We start from the raw sequence: 14,167 nt of genomic DNA, 5'->3' as shown, positions 1-14,167 counted from the left end.
CATACCCATTCTCGGTCATGTGCAGAAAAAATGATATGCTGATCTTGCGCCTGCGCAGTGCGTGATTGGTTGACGTAGGCAGAAGGTGAAAGAAGGACAAAGAAGATGGCGGCGCCTGGCACTTTTTCCGCGCTGGGACCAAGGAGGATTTCAGGACGGCGTGGGACCCGATCCAGGAAACCTCCAGAAGGATCAATAAATCTACAAAAGTAAAGCTCAGTGAGTTTTTTTTTTTTTTTTTTTGCTTTTTTTTAGTTTACTTCTGCTTTAAGTATAACATGTTTAAATTCTGCATTATTAATATTAGCCAGCAGGTGGCACTTCCGGCATATTTTCACATTTCCCTTTCATTCATTTGCTCTTTTGCTGTGCAAAGTTTCTTGTTTAGAGAGCTCAATAGCTTTATGTGACCCGTTAGCTTTATGTGGCACTTGGACCCATTTCTTCTGGTTATCATTCTGGGTTTGGGGGAAAGGCTGCTATTCCTCAGAAAGAAGGTTGAACGAGTCCTGTATAAAGACAAATACAAAGGTGAATATTATTTTCCAACGGAACTGTCTCAGGCTTTAAAACCTTCTGAATTAGTAACAAACTAGAGGCATGCAGCAAAAAAATGCAACAGAACCAAATCTCACAGGTGTGTTTTGCCAGTGATGTCCCTTTAATAGTGAGATGTGCTGCTAATGGTGTTTAACCTGGCAGTGTCAGGAATCGAACTTGACACCCATTGTGAATTTGACACTGACAGATTAGTAAGATACAAACACAGTGACAGGTATACACTAAGACACAATAGCTTCTATTTAAAGTCTACCTACAGTGCAAGGAATGCTGGGAAATGTGCAACTATATCATCAAGTGCTGACATGGGAACGCATTATCTTCTAGAGCCAGAAAGTATCGGAGAAACCTCTGTCACCCAGCATTCATCATGTCATACAGATTTTATATTGTCCCCGATTGATATGACAGGGCTTGGTGGCTCATGGCCGGTAACAGTAAGTGATGTTTAGGATGTATAAGTATTGCTTGCTGTTATCAGGCTTATTCCAATGATTGCCAGTGGAATCTTACTGTTCCAAAAGAACCACAGAACTAGAGAACCATGTAGCAGCTGATCCATTGTTTACTACACAACCTAAACATATATATTAGGTAGAACTATAATTTCTACGCGTATTTAATAACTTTTTGGACTCTATTTTATTTCCTCCAGGTCCATGTGTTTCAATAACAGTAATTGATTCCCTGGTGGGAAACACATGGATTGATTCACTGGTGGGAATCAATTACTGTCCTTAAACACATGGACCTGGAAGATTTCTATGAGGGAATATATAATTCTAATAAATAAATATTAATTTCACTGTTTTATAAATAGAGCCCAGGAGAGTTCTAGAGCCGCCAATCAGACATAGTGCTGACACTGCAAACTAACCTTAAATAAGAATTTTATTCTGATTGGTGGTAATAAAGACAATTATATTTTGCTTCTTGGTCTCCAGTGACCATAGTAAAAAAAAAAAAAAAGGTTATGACTTTATACAAGGTATGTCGTTCTTTATGATGTGTATAACATGTTCTTTTAGACTTTTTTTTTGTTTTTTTGTTATGCATTTGTTGAATATGTTGGCCTATGCAACCCTTCTCCCCACTTATACAGACACTATATTCTGCTTCTGTTAGAATTTCCAGATCTGTCTCCCTCTATTCCTCCTCCTCCTCCTCCATGTGTAGACCCAGGTGCTCCGGCCTTTACTTCCTGCTCACTGCACAGCACTCTGTGACTCTCTGGAGACTTTCCTTTCACTCATTTCTAACCCTTTCTCATCGTTCTCTCCCCCCTCTGATTTCCGTCCATCATTCTCTATATAACACGGCCCCTGCTGACAGTTGTCCTCTTGGCTGTCCCCATCCCAGAACAGGGTGAATTTTGTGGACGACAGCTTTCCCCCAGGGCCTCGCTCCGTTGGCTTTCCCGAGTCTGATAGCGTCCAGCAGCGGGTAAAACAATGGCTTAGACCGCAAGAGATCAGCTGCACCCTCAAGGACCGCGGGGTGAAGTGGACGGTCTTTCGCACACCACGACCTTCTGACATACTGCAGGGGCTGCTGGGAAACTGCTGGTGAGTGAAAATATGCTGAATATAACATTTATAAATAAAGATACACCAAAGTACAGCCTAAAACGGTAACATTTACATTCACAAGAGCCTGGGCAGCACAGTGGCTCAGTGGTTAGCACTATGGCCTTTGCAGTGCTGGGTCCCAGGTCCAAATCTCAGCCAGGACTCTGCAAGGAAATCATATGTTCTCTTGTGTCTGCCTGGGTTTCCTCCAGTTGCTCCGGGTTCCTCTCACATTCCAAAAAATAACATGCAGTCACGTTAATCAGCTTCCTTCCAAAAATTGACCTTAGACTGTGGTCGCGACATATGACTATGGTGGGACATTAGATTGTAAGCAACTTTGAGGGACAGCTAGTCACATGACTATGGACTTTGTACAGTGCTGTGTAATATGTCAGTGCTTTATAAATACTGGATAATAACAAATATTAAAAGTCTTCCCTTTGAATTGCTTTCTTGGTCTGGAATAAAACTCCCATTTCTCTGCAGTTGGTCTTGTTTTTTTCTCAACAAGTATTGGTCCTTTCCCCCCCTCACTTAAATCTGAACTTTAGGTGCAAAAGCTTTTACATTTTTAGCAGCCACAAAAATTATCCTAATTCTCTTTCTGACCACCAAATGAGGTTGCAGACCCAGATATTGACTACTGGGGGTTGCAGTGACATAATACCTGTGCCAAATAGAAATTGTGCAATGACCAGAGCTGTAGGAGAGACCCAGCGGCTCCACTCACTGAAGTCTTCCTGCAGAATTCTACAGGAGAGCAAGATACAAGTCCAGTGCACAAGTAAAGGGGGAGACCGAGAGCAAACTTAACTAAATGCTAGAGCTTTACTGCACAGATCTGGAAGAAATACACAAGGGAGACCAAGATTTGAGTAAGAATAGAGGTGATTCATGAACATCTAGGACTCTTCAATTTTTGGACCTTGATATTAGCTAACATTTCATAGAAGTTTAGTTCAGTTTTGTGATGTTTCATTTTACCCTTGCTAAAAAAAAATAAACATATTACTTTTCCAGAACATAGTCGGTATAAAAGATATATAGAAAAACCCTATACATTCAGGAAGAGGAGGATGTTGACTCGGTACCATGCTTTTATATTTACAGGTTCCTCAGTGCATTGGCCGTTCTGGCAGAAAGACCGGAGCTGGTGGAAAGGGTGATGATCACTCGGACAATCTGTCCGCAAGGAGCCTATCAGGTCCGACTATGCAAAGATGGGACATGGAGCACAGTCCTTGTGGATGACATGCTGCCGTGTGATGAAGCTGGGTACCTGCTATTCTCTCAGGTAGATAGTTGGCAGGACTTCCACATGGATAGAGATCCAGACAACAATAAAACTAGGACTGTCAAACAAAGGTGTGGAATAGTAGAATGAGATTTTAAGACATGTGAAATGAAAATGACATTGCAAACATTTGCAGTGGGGCAAATACTCTTTTATTTGGTGTCATGGCGGATGCCAATGGTAGAAACTGTTCCTTCCAACTCTTGTAAGAAATACCTGTGAAAGTTCTCTTTTATCCGCGTCAGGTAATAGCTAGTAGTGGTTAGTTACATTTAGCTAGACTTTGTAATGCTGAAAACACTTCACTACTCATCCAAGTGACTCCCTCAGACAAATTAAGTATTAGTATTTGGGTATCTCCATTACTCAATCCAACCACCATAGTGTCATGAAATGTATAAAAGAGAAGGATGTGAATTTTTCAAGAAATAATGGCAAATGGTAAAGGTTACAATATTATTATTATTATTATTATTATTTGTTAATAATAATAAGAATAGCTGCTGATCCTCTAATAAAGGTCCCTGGTTCAGGCACTTTGTTAGAGGGTGACAAGACTCTTTGCATTTGATTCAGCGTTGTTACGCTGTCACAAGCTACTCCAGCGGCCATGTTAATGCACAGTGGACATGGTTCATTGTTTTTATCTTCAGGAAACACAACCTTACAAATGATGAGCAGCAGTTGCTGGAGTGCTTGTAAATAGGAAGTGGCTTCCAAAAAGGCTGCTGGAATCAGCTGTGCTAATATAAACAAGAAGAAAGCGATGAATAAAAGAAATGATGATGATTCTTTATGATGCACAGTGCTTAAGCAAGCTTAATTTTATTCAGTTAGGGTCAATTGTACTTTATGCTTTCTAATCTTTATTTTTTCATACAGGCCCAAAGGAAGCAGCTGTGGGTGGCTTTAATAGAAAAGGCCTTAGCAAAACTCCATGGATCATACTTCGCCCTCCAGGCTGGCAGAGCCATTGAGGGATTAGCTACACTTACTGGAGCTCCATGTGAAAGTCTAATGCTTCAGGTCAGCTCAACCAACCCCCGAGAGGAGACCGTGGACACAGACCTCATCTGGGCTAAAATGCTTAGCTCTAAAGAAGCTGGGTAAGATGGTAATGGCGGCGCCAACTGATAAAAGGCATTATTTTTCTATTGTATTGTTCATATTAGCTAAATAGAACACATAATTACATAATAGGCACATAATTACATGAGGCCATTACTTACATTGCCTACCTAGCAATGCCCACTACCCAGGCTGGCATCCTCCCATCAAGACATTATGATATCTGGATAACACCTCCTGAGAGCAAAACCCAGTGCTTGCAGAGCGATATGATGTTTTCTGGACGTTGTACAGTACCCCCTCTGCCTGCACTGCATAGAGAAACACAAATTTAGTATATGTTATGAAAATGCAATAGTTTTTTTTTTAATGTAATTAGTGTGTTGCTAAGAGTGGAAAGTAAGGACCAGGAAAGGCAAAATAAAAACATACTTTAACTTAAATATAAGTTACGGTATATGCACACTTCAAGTATCTTTGACAAATTGTTTTTGAGGTCATTTGGGTTTTTAATTGTGTATTGATTGTAGTCCTCTCTGTCTCATATCTTTAGTTTTCTGATGGGAGCATCCTGTGGAGGAGGCAACATGAAGGTGGACGATGCAGCCTATGAGAGTGTGGGCCTGAGACCAAGGCATGCCTATTCTATACTTGACCTGCGAGATCTCCATGGCACTCGGTAGGAATGGTGTAGAGATGTTATAAAGTAACCTGAACTACCCTGCCTGTTTCCCATAAATTGGTCTTTAAATGTTGTTCTTCCTATGTAGACTTCTCCGCCTGCGCAACCCATGGGGCCGCTTCTCTTGGAATGGTAGCTGGTCAGATGAATGGCCCTTGTGGCCAGCTTCCCTTAAACATGAGCTGATGCCGCATGGTAGTAGTGAGGGTGTTTTTTGGATGGAATACAGCGATTTTATAAGGTGAGTCAACCCTTTTTAATTTAATATCCTTGTGAAGATATCATCTTCATATCATCTGAGTATTGCCAATGTTGTATAGAGCATTAAAACTTTAAACTGTACTAATTCCTGCAAGGTTTATGTGTTCCCATTTTTACTCACTTTTAAAGTAAGGCTACTTACTACTGTGTCACTACTTTCACATGATTTTCATTCTGCCAGAAAAGACATAATAGTGGAGCTGCATTCTTTTTACTTTCACAAGGTTTCCTTATAGGGAACCGATCACAGCTAAGACTCCCACCCAGTAATGTCAGCGAAAATATCAATTTATTTCCTGTATTACGGTCATGTACAATTGTAAGGCAGGATGTATATCTTAGGTTTACAATACTGTGCTGTGGTAGTGCATGCACAATAATGTAATTACATGAATTACAGCCCATGTGTTGCATTTGGCTGCCTAGCGCTCTGGAAGAGGTGCAAATACCATTTTGTGTAACACAACACACTACATTGTCCCTCAGTTAGCCTGGTCCATCTTGCCATTAAAAATATACAGTATTTCGGGGCAACTGTGACAAACTTATAGACAAACATTTATATCAGTTACTGCATCTATTCTATCTTTTCTGACTCTGACCTTGTATTGTATATTCCTTCTGGTTCTTTATTCTGTCTTTGTGTTTTTGACTTTGCTGATCTTCTCATTTGTCCATATTGTCTGTTCCAGGTATTTTGACTCGGTTGATATCTGCAAAATCCACACAGACTGGCATGAAGTCAGGGTCCAGGGCACATTTCCCAACAAGGCCTCTGTTCCAGTGACTGTCACCTCCCTGACAGTAGTGGAACGCACAGCCCTGGAGTTCTCCGTGTTCCAAGAAGGCAGCAGGTGAGGAGAATTGCCTTTGAAACATATTGGATTTTCTTGGAAAGTGCAAATAAATGTAGTTTAGGACTTTAAATGGCAGTGGCCCTTCAATTGATTTTACCTTGTCTATATCTCATCAAAGACTATTGAGATGAAATCTGACTTGAAACGTCTGCTAGATGATTCCAGCATTAATCCTATAATTCTAGAAAATGTATCCAACAATAAACAGCCTGTCACAAGCTAACATAATGCACATTGTATTAGTTATCCTAATGCAGCCAGTTTTAAAGATTTATGTTAAGTGGCATTTCAGGCTGAGGAGAAGCTTTATCTAATTTTCCTTCCCATTATTGCTTATTTACCCTAGTAGTTACAACTGCCACCAGTTAGAAGCTAGCTAAACCCAGAGGTTACATTTCTCCAGAGTACCTACAGCTATAATGGTTAGGGAAGGCTTGTTTTAAAGCTTCCCCAATGTATGTTAAAAACACTTAAAAGTTGATAGTCTGGCCACATGTGCACTTTGAAGTTCAAGGATTCATCTGTATATCTTATCCCTTTTTTTTAGACGGTCAGATACAGTGGACAGTCACCTTCTTGATCTCTGCATCATGGTGTTTCGAGCTTCTCATGGTGGAGCTGGGAAGGTCATGTTGGGCCGTCTCATGGCACACAGCAAAAGGGCTGTGAAAAAGTTTGTGGGTTGTGACGTCATGCTGGAACCTGGGGAATATGCGGTCGTGTGCTGCGCATTTAACCACTGGAATACCATAAACCTGACCGGCTCCTCTGTCGTTCAAGGTAAGAGTAATTCTGCTCTCATTCTGGAGGAGCTTGAACTGACCAGTTATTGCGCGGAGCCATGTGGGATTCAACCAATAATTGTGTCATATTTTCAGCTTCCAGTCCTACAGGCAGCAGTAATAATCGCCGCTCAGTTGCAGACCCCATGGGGTACGTCTTGGCCATTTATAGTTCTAGGCTAGTCATGGTTGAACAGGTCGAAGCACAGCCAACGACGCTTGCTGATGCCATCATCCTGCTCACAGAAGACAAGGGGGAGCGACATGAGGTAAAGGCACACTGGGATAATTTACTGGCTCTTTGCAGAGATCGATACTTCATTTTTCCTCAGACTTCACTTCTTTCTTACTGCTCCTAGTTTGGATTCTGTCTAGCGGACTTTACTGTCTGTCTTCTCAGTGAGAGAACATGCACATTCCTGCATGTAGATGAGTTTTAGGAACCAAAAGCCTTTACACCTTTCTTCTTCTTCAACAGGGTCGTGAAGGGATGACGTGTTATTATCTAACGCATGGATGGGCAGGGCTCATCGTGGTTGTAGAAAAACGCCACCCTAAGTCCTACTTGCACATTCAGTGTGACTGCACAGACAGCTTCAATGTAGTGTCCACCCGCGGCAGCTTGAAAACCAGCGACAGCGTCCCACCTCTGCACAGGTAAGTGAGCCAGGACAACTTTTAGCTTGTGCAGAAACTAGATTTTCATTGCCCATCACAGGCTCCAGAAAATCTAGTATTTGTACAACTAATTTAGTTACCAGCAACAGTTATGTCCATACAGAACTTTTGGCCCAAGGCACATTAACAATCGTATTGCTGGAAATTGCCAGATACAAAATACCTAAAAAAGCAAAAAGAACAATTGTCTGTTCATAAGGCATTGCTCCCTCTCTGGAAGAACTGGTCAGGCGTCTCTATAGTGCTGCCCACTTATCTGGTGAGCAGGATTTTCATGGTTTTGTTCATTGAAGAAGTGATATTGTAGGAGAACAGGCGAGTAGTCTTTTTGAGAAGTTGTGGCCAGTAATTTGCCACCAGCAACAGGACAAGTAGTGTGCAGTGACTCCAAAAAAACCTGGGATGGACAAACTACAAATAAAATGCAGGTGTTATTCACACTCAGAACTGCAGCTCCATATGATGTTGGTAAATCTGGACAATGAAAATATTGTATTCATAGTGCATAATCTAAATCACTGTATCAGCTTATGTTTTTTGTGTAATTAGTGTGACTGTGCACACTTTTTATTTAGTTAACTAATCCCTACATTTAGAGAGCCAAACTGATAAGATAACCCAGTGCCGGCAGAAATCCTGGTCTGCTGGTCACATGATCACCCAATCCCACTCACACAATCATATTATATGCTTTAACTCAATAATGACCTTTTAAAACGTATTTGCAGTATTCACCATCAACACAGGCTGCTCAACAGGACAGGCAGAGGCTGAAAGACTGCAGTGGGATATATCTCATAATTGGGGCTTAGATGTAGTAAGGTAAAAATATAGTGAAAGTTAACCTGCAGTTTAAATCCATTAAACACATCCCAGGTGCATGAAAACAAAAAGTTTGGAAAGTCCTACAGGTAATGTCCTACAGCAACAGCCAGAATAGCCTGCCCACTGCCAGTATCTGCCCCCTGCTAAATCAGACCTATACGAGGTGGTGCTGAGAAGTTCCTGGCTTTGCCCAGAAAGAAGAGAGCATGAGTTATGAAATAACACATTTATTCAACATATCCCCACCTGAGACTGATGCACTTGGTACAGCGTAGTTGCAGCTTTTCTAAACCGCTCAAATAAAAGTCCTTTGGTTGGGCCGCAAACCAGCTCTCGGCAGCATCTTTGACGTCAGAAATGTCCTTAAAAGGTTGCCCCTACAGTTGTTTCTTCAAATTCGGGAACAGATAATAGTCCGAAGGTGCCAGGTCAGGTGAGTAGGGGGGATGGTCAGTTGAGGTTGGGGGGCACCCACTGCAGGGCTCATCTTCAGCGACATACTAAACTTCATGACTTACTTCATGACATACTAAGATATTAGGAAGTCATATGCCCCCACACTCATTTTTCTATTTCATCTGGAAAGGGCCAAAGCCATAAACTTCTCAGCACCCCCTCGTATCTGCAATTGTCAAACTTCACAATCTCTGCTGATTGGAAAGCTCTGGTTCTGACCTTGCAGAGGACACCGGGCCCCTGCCAAAAGATCACTGCTCATTCTCAGGGGTCTCACACTGTAGCTACTGGATGAGGATGGGCTTTTCTACTCAGGTTGTTGTTGGTTTAGAAAGTAAATGAAGTATGAGACAGTGAAGGCCTTTTAGATTTAATAAATGTAGAATGTATTTTTTTTAAAAACGTTTGTTTAGTTTTAATGGCTACCTATTGTAGAACAAATTCTTATTAATTATTATGTGTTAGAGAATTTTAGGCTACATATTGTATTTCAGAATAGGTGTCAGATGCTATCGCTGTATGAATAATTGGCTTGTGATGGTTGTAATCACACTAGTTTCTGTTTGTTCTTTAGGCAGGTGCTGGTCATCTTATCGCAACTAGAGGGCAATGCTGGCTTCTCCATCACCCATCGACTGGCACACCGGAAGGCTAACCAAGCTTCTCTAAATGACTGGATGTCCAGCAAGGGCACCCACAGCCCTCCTCTATCCCCAGAGGTGTCCGGCCTACACGGCCCCCGACCGCTATGACACACGTCCTCACTACATAGCGGCTGGACTGCCCAGATTCAGTGGGAGCACTTTAGGGACGGACTATTTCCTTGGAAGCGAACTACACTTGAAATCTACTCAGGACTAATATCCTGTGTATACAGGGACCCTTCCCCATCCCTCCGTCCTGTCCTTTTTTGTTTTGTTTTTTAAGAGCCACATCATTATTGAAAGCATTACTATTGATTCTGCTTTCGTGTACTACATGTAATGCAGCCCAATATATTTTATCTAGAGTTTTGTCAATCACCTGCACATACAGTCTTATTATATAAGGCAGTTCAGAGAGCAGAGCTATAACCCATAATAGAGTGCACATTACAGCATTTTGGAGCAGTCAGGGCAATGAAAATGATTGCTGTACTTGCTATTGCAGAAGTCATAATGTGGACAGGAAATGGAAGCTGATGACATCACAAACCCATCTCTGTGATTGTTTATAACCCGTCAGCCTCTGCTGTGTAGCATGTAATAGCTCCTCCTGCATATGACTAAAATATGCCAAGGTTTTGTTCAATTTTAGCTGAATGTCATTCACTACCGATTGACTAGAGGATGTAGTAACTTTTAAAGTGGACAGTGGTGGACTTTCCAGCGATGATCTCTTCAGTCTTAATCAAACACCCGAACCACACACAAAATCTGTTAAGTCTAATGTTGTTTGCTGGTTTAGTTCTGTTGAGCTGGTGATGTATGGAGGAGCTCAGCTAAAACGGGACACAGAAAGTTCTGTTAGCACTGTAGAAGCTGTATAGCTACAATATCCGTCTAAGCTATACAAGGCATGTACGACATGACATGAACATGTCACGCCTACATGGCAATGGCAGAATAGTTGGTGCATTAATAGAATAGCAATGAGGAATTCCATGTATTAGTAAGCAGGGTGCTGGACTTGCTGACATGGGGCTTTAATAATTAAAATATTTATAATACAAAGTGTCAGCAGGACCCTGTAGCCACCAGTTAGTCACACTTCCTTTTTATCTTATTTCCCGGGGCAGTTTAGAATCTTGTTCCTGAATGGTCGAGTTGTTTAGCACCATAAGGAATTCCATCTTCTACATTGATGGAAAGCTGTGTCCTGACAATTCTGTAGTCCTGCATTCAGCACATCTTGCAGCCTTTCCAGTTCTCAGACTTGGGGCAGGTCCAGCACCAGCAACTGACAATGTACAGAGCAGGATGTATGTTTTACAGAGACACATGCTTTTTAAATATATAGGCAATCAAGGTTTGCACGATTCTCACTAGATTGAACAAATATGCAGACATATCCAGGATATAGGCAAAATAGAAAGGCCACAGTTTGTTGTTTTGCCGGGTTAAAAAAGAAATCAATTCACTTCTCTGTACCATGAGTATTTTGTAATTGGCATTCACTGCATGTCAGCTCCTGGCCAAGGTGGTGTTTGCTGCAGCATCTCCAAGCAGAGGACTGAAAACAAACGTACCCTGATCACTAGGCCATGTAGTACTTAGACCCTCTTGCTATGGGTGATTGGTCAACCACATGGACAATGCTGTCCAGCCACTTAAGAGAAGAATTTATGCTGTCAGCTCACGTTCATCCGTCACCATGTGGTCAGTCATTATAAGGATTCATGTTCCAGTGACCAAACAGGCCAAGGTTAAGGCCGTATGTCATACACCTGTGTATGCGCACCTTGATGAAGAGTCCTTGCATATTTATGCAACCTTGTTCTATATATGTTTGCATGGTGAAGAATAAACGTGTGCTAGCAACATACAACCTTTCAGGCACAAGAAAAGCTTTCACATGACCCCAACTGTACCAGCAATGCCATTCTCTTCATGCAATAAAACATATTTATTTTTTACTGACATATGAGGAAGATCCAGCCATTTTAGTAGTTACAGGGTAAGAATGAATGTGAAAGCTATAACATAGTTTTTATGAATAAAAAATATATTATACATTTTAGATAAAACTGTGTACAGCTGATGCTGCATTAGGTCCACTTCCCACAACCGAGCTTTGCATATAGATTATAATTTATTTTCTACAAAGCCCCTCCTAATAATGCTGGTGGAGCAAAAGGCCCTTCTCCAGCTCAGACATTAGAAAATGTAAAAATGTGCAACAAAATGAGCCTTCTACATTTTTACTCACAGAAGAATTCTGGTAAGGACAATGATGTCTTAAGAGGCCTCGGGAGATGTCCAGCTAGAGTTCTGGAGCTTTTTTGAATTGGACATTGACTTGTATGATGTACAGAAAGCAGACTTCTGTATTTTGCAGGGAAATGGGGGTTTGCTGCTTTCATGCTTTTAGTCTCAGGGAAAGAAGGGCTGTGTGCTCATTCACACTTTGTCTAGAATGAACCCTTCCCTCCCTGTGCTACTTTTCATTTATCAGATACACTGGGATGTCTTTTTATGTTGTTTTCATGTATATAATGTATGCATGTGTGTGAACACTTCAGCTGGAATGGAATGATTTTAGCAGTCACAAACTGGTAATCTGTAAAATGGGGGAGGGAAAGGACTCTGTTATTGTAAAAATGATTCCTGAACCCAGCACTAGCATGTCAGCTTGATTTCGATTGGTTACCTTCCAAATTTATTTCAGCCACATATATAAAGTAACTTTAGTGTATATTAGTCTATCATATCTACTCTAACTTTTGGTATTTAGATCTCTTTTATAGGGATTAATAGCCTGGAAGTCTTTTCACTTGCACAAGACGGCTGCTCTGTGATTGATAGCCTTCACTTCATTGCCTACAAGAGAGTTGTGTGAAATTTGTTCCCAGATCCGAAATCAGTTCTATCTTCAGATGACTGGTTGTTGAAAGAAATGCTGCCAAAGAATTGTATAGATCTTCATAGCCAATGGCAGCCCCTCCCATAGCTGCTAGTAAATTTCATCCTGATTAATTTCACAGCACTCAGTTCTCTGTTAACGTTAATAAATGAAGGTGTTAAAGCAGAAGCCGCTATTTACAGACACTAATATGATATTCATTAATTAGCTGTTTAAAGATAAAAGTTTTGTACTTCCTGTAGGGTGCTCTGTTCATTTATGCAAAAGCCATTTCAGCATTTTCATTCCAGTTTACTAAATTCAGCAAATTTATATTTTACCAGTAGATGGCGCCATTGTACCATAATGTCCATGCTGTCTAAGCAGAATACATTGATTTATCTGGTTTTTCCCTATTTATCTCATGCTGTAGAGGGTCAGTACACTAAATTACCTCCATCTGTGCTTACATCTACCCATAGCAGACTGTAGGGCCTACAAAGGTAACTCTCTGCAGTATTTCAGCAGGGAATTTGGTTTCTGTCTACCTAAAAATCCAGGGCACCCATCATAACTATGAAACCAAGCAAATATTGGCAAACTGACAGCATTTCAGCACAGCCCTAGCTGCTTTTTGTCTGTGGAGGCAACAGTGCTGCCAGCGATAAACTTTCAGGCCGCATGTTGGATCTAGTCACCCCACTGAAACAGATCTGCCCAAAATTAACTCTACAGCCCAGTTTGGAAGTTGGAAGCTTCCTAGACAGACATTTAAAGGAATCCATCCATGATTTGTGGCCAGAATAACAAAAACCGCAGAATAATTGTATTGTTCATCAGTTTAATGTTGTAGACATGGTCATCTCCCCATAGCCTTATTCATTGTTGCCTGCAATATTTTTGGTTGAGATTCATGTCAGACTTACAGGCCCGTTATCGGCTGCTAGCACAACACTGACCTGTGAATTCAATGGACAATATCTCGTCACCATGTCCATCTTATTCTGGATGTTTGTAAGACTCAGTCCTGTCCTTGTCCCTCCCTCCCTTCTGGCCGTTGTCTGTCAGGGGTCCCTGGTCTGTGTCTGTCTTTTCATCTGCCACAACTGGGAAATCTTTCAAACCTGTATATATTGTTCAGCTGTAATAAGACAAAATGCTATTTTATCAGCTATTATACTCAGATTGTATAGATAGTTACATTTTGGGTGGCCCCACGCTCCCATCTCAGGTTCTTTCGGACCAAATAAAGATTTTGTTTTTTAAAAAAAACTTGTGTTTTGTGAGTTTGTTTTTTGGGATAATGGTATCAGCACTTCTGTAATGAATGGATACCAATTGGGAACCTATCTTCGTACATGGTATGGCCCAGAAACTATATGTTCAATAACCTTGTCGGCCTCCTGGTTCTACAGTCCAGCATTCCCATCCCAGTTGGTTTTGGATTAAATAATGTTTTTTTGTCAAATGGTATCAGGACTTTTGTAACTGTGATGGATACCACTTGGAAAACCTACCTTCCCCCTAGCTGGCACATGGTATGGCCCAGGACCTATATGCAGAATACCCTGGTGGGACTGTATATGTCTGCC

At 41.3% G+C, this 14,167-nt stretch overlaps 1 protein-coding gene across 2 annotated transcripts in view; it reads left to right on the top strand.

Moving 5' to 3' along the window:
• CAPN15 (calpain 15) overlaps positions 1 to 13,847 on the top strand; it is a 39,804-nt gene extending 25,957 nt beyond the window's left edge. The window contains exons 3-12 of one of the 2 annotated variants that reach the window (XM_072417590.1): positions 1,894 to 2,126; positions 3,243 to 3,426; positions 4,309 to 4,532; positions 5,048 to 5,173; positions 5,265 to 5,417; positions 6,130 to 6,291; positions 6,842 to 7,074; positions 7,173 to 7,345; positions 7,555 to 7,733; positions 9,610 to 13,847. In XM_072417590.1, coding sequence (XP_072273691.1) covers positions 1,894 to 2,126; positions 3,243 to 3,426; positions 4,309 to 4,532; positions 5,048 to 5,173; positions 5,265 to 5,417; positions 6,130 to 6,291; positions 6,842 to 7,074; positions 7,173 to 7,345; positions 7,555 to 7,733; positions 9,610 to 9,787 — 1,845 coding nt within the window. In that variant the 3' untranslated portion in view covers positions 9,788 to 13,847. The remainder of the gene's footprint in view (positions 1 to 1,893; positions 2,127 to 3,242; positions 3,427 to 4,308; positions 4,533 to 5,047; positions 5,174 to 5,264; positions 5,418 to 6,129; positions 6,292 to 6,841; positions 7,075 to 7,172; positions 7,346 to 7,554; positions 7,734 to 9,609) is intronic. The other variant, XM_072417589.1, reaches the window with a different exon arrangement.
• Positions 13,848 to 14,167: the final 320 nt, after the last annotated feature.

The sequence above is a fragment of the Pyxicephalus adspersus genome, chromosome 7 (assembly GCF_032062135.1).
Source record: "Pyxicephalus adspersus chromosome 7, UCB_Pads_2.0, whole genome shotgun sequence".
Lineage (NCBI taxonomy): Eukaryota > Metazoa > Chordata > Amphibia > Anura > Pyxicephalidae > Pyxicephalus > Pyxicephalus adspersus.
Note: the sequence above shows the minus strand (reverse complement) of the source record. Positions and strands in the feature narration are given on the sequence as shown.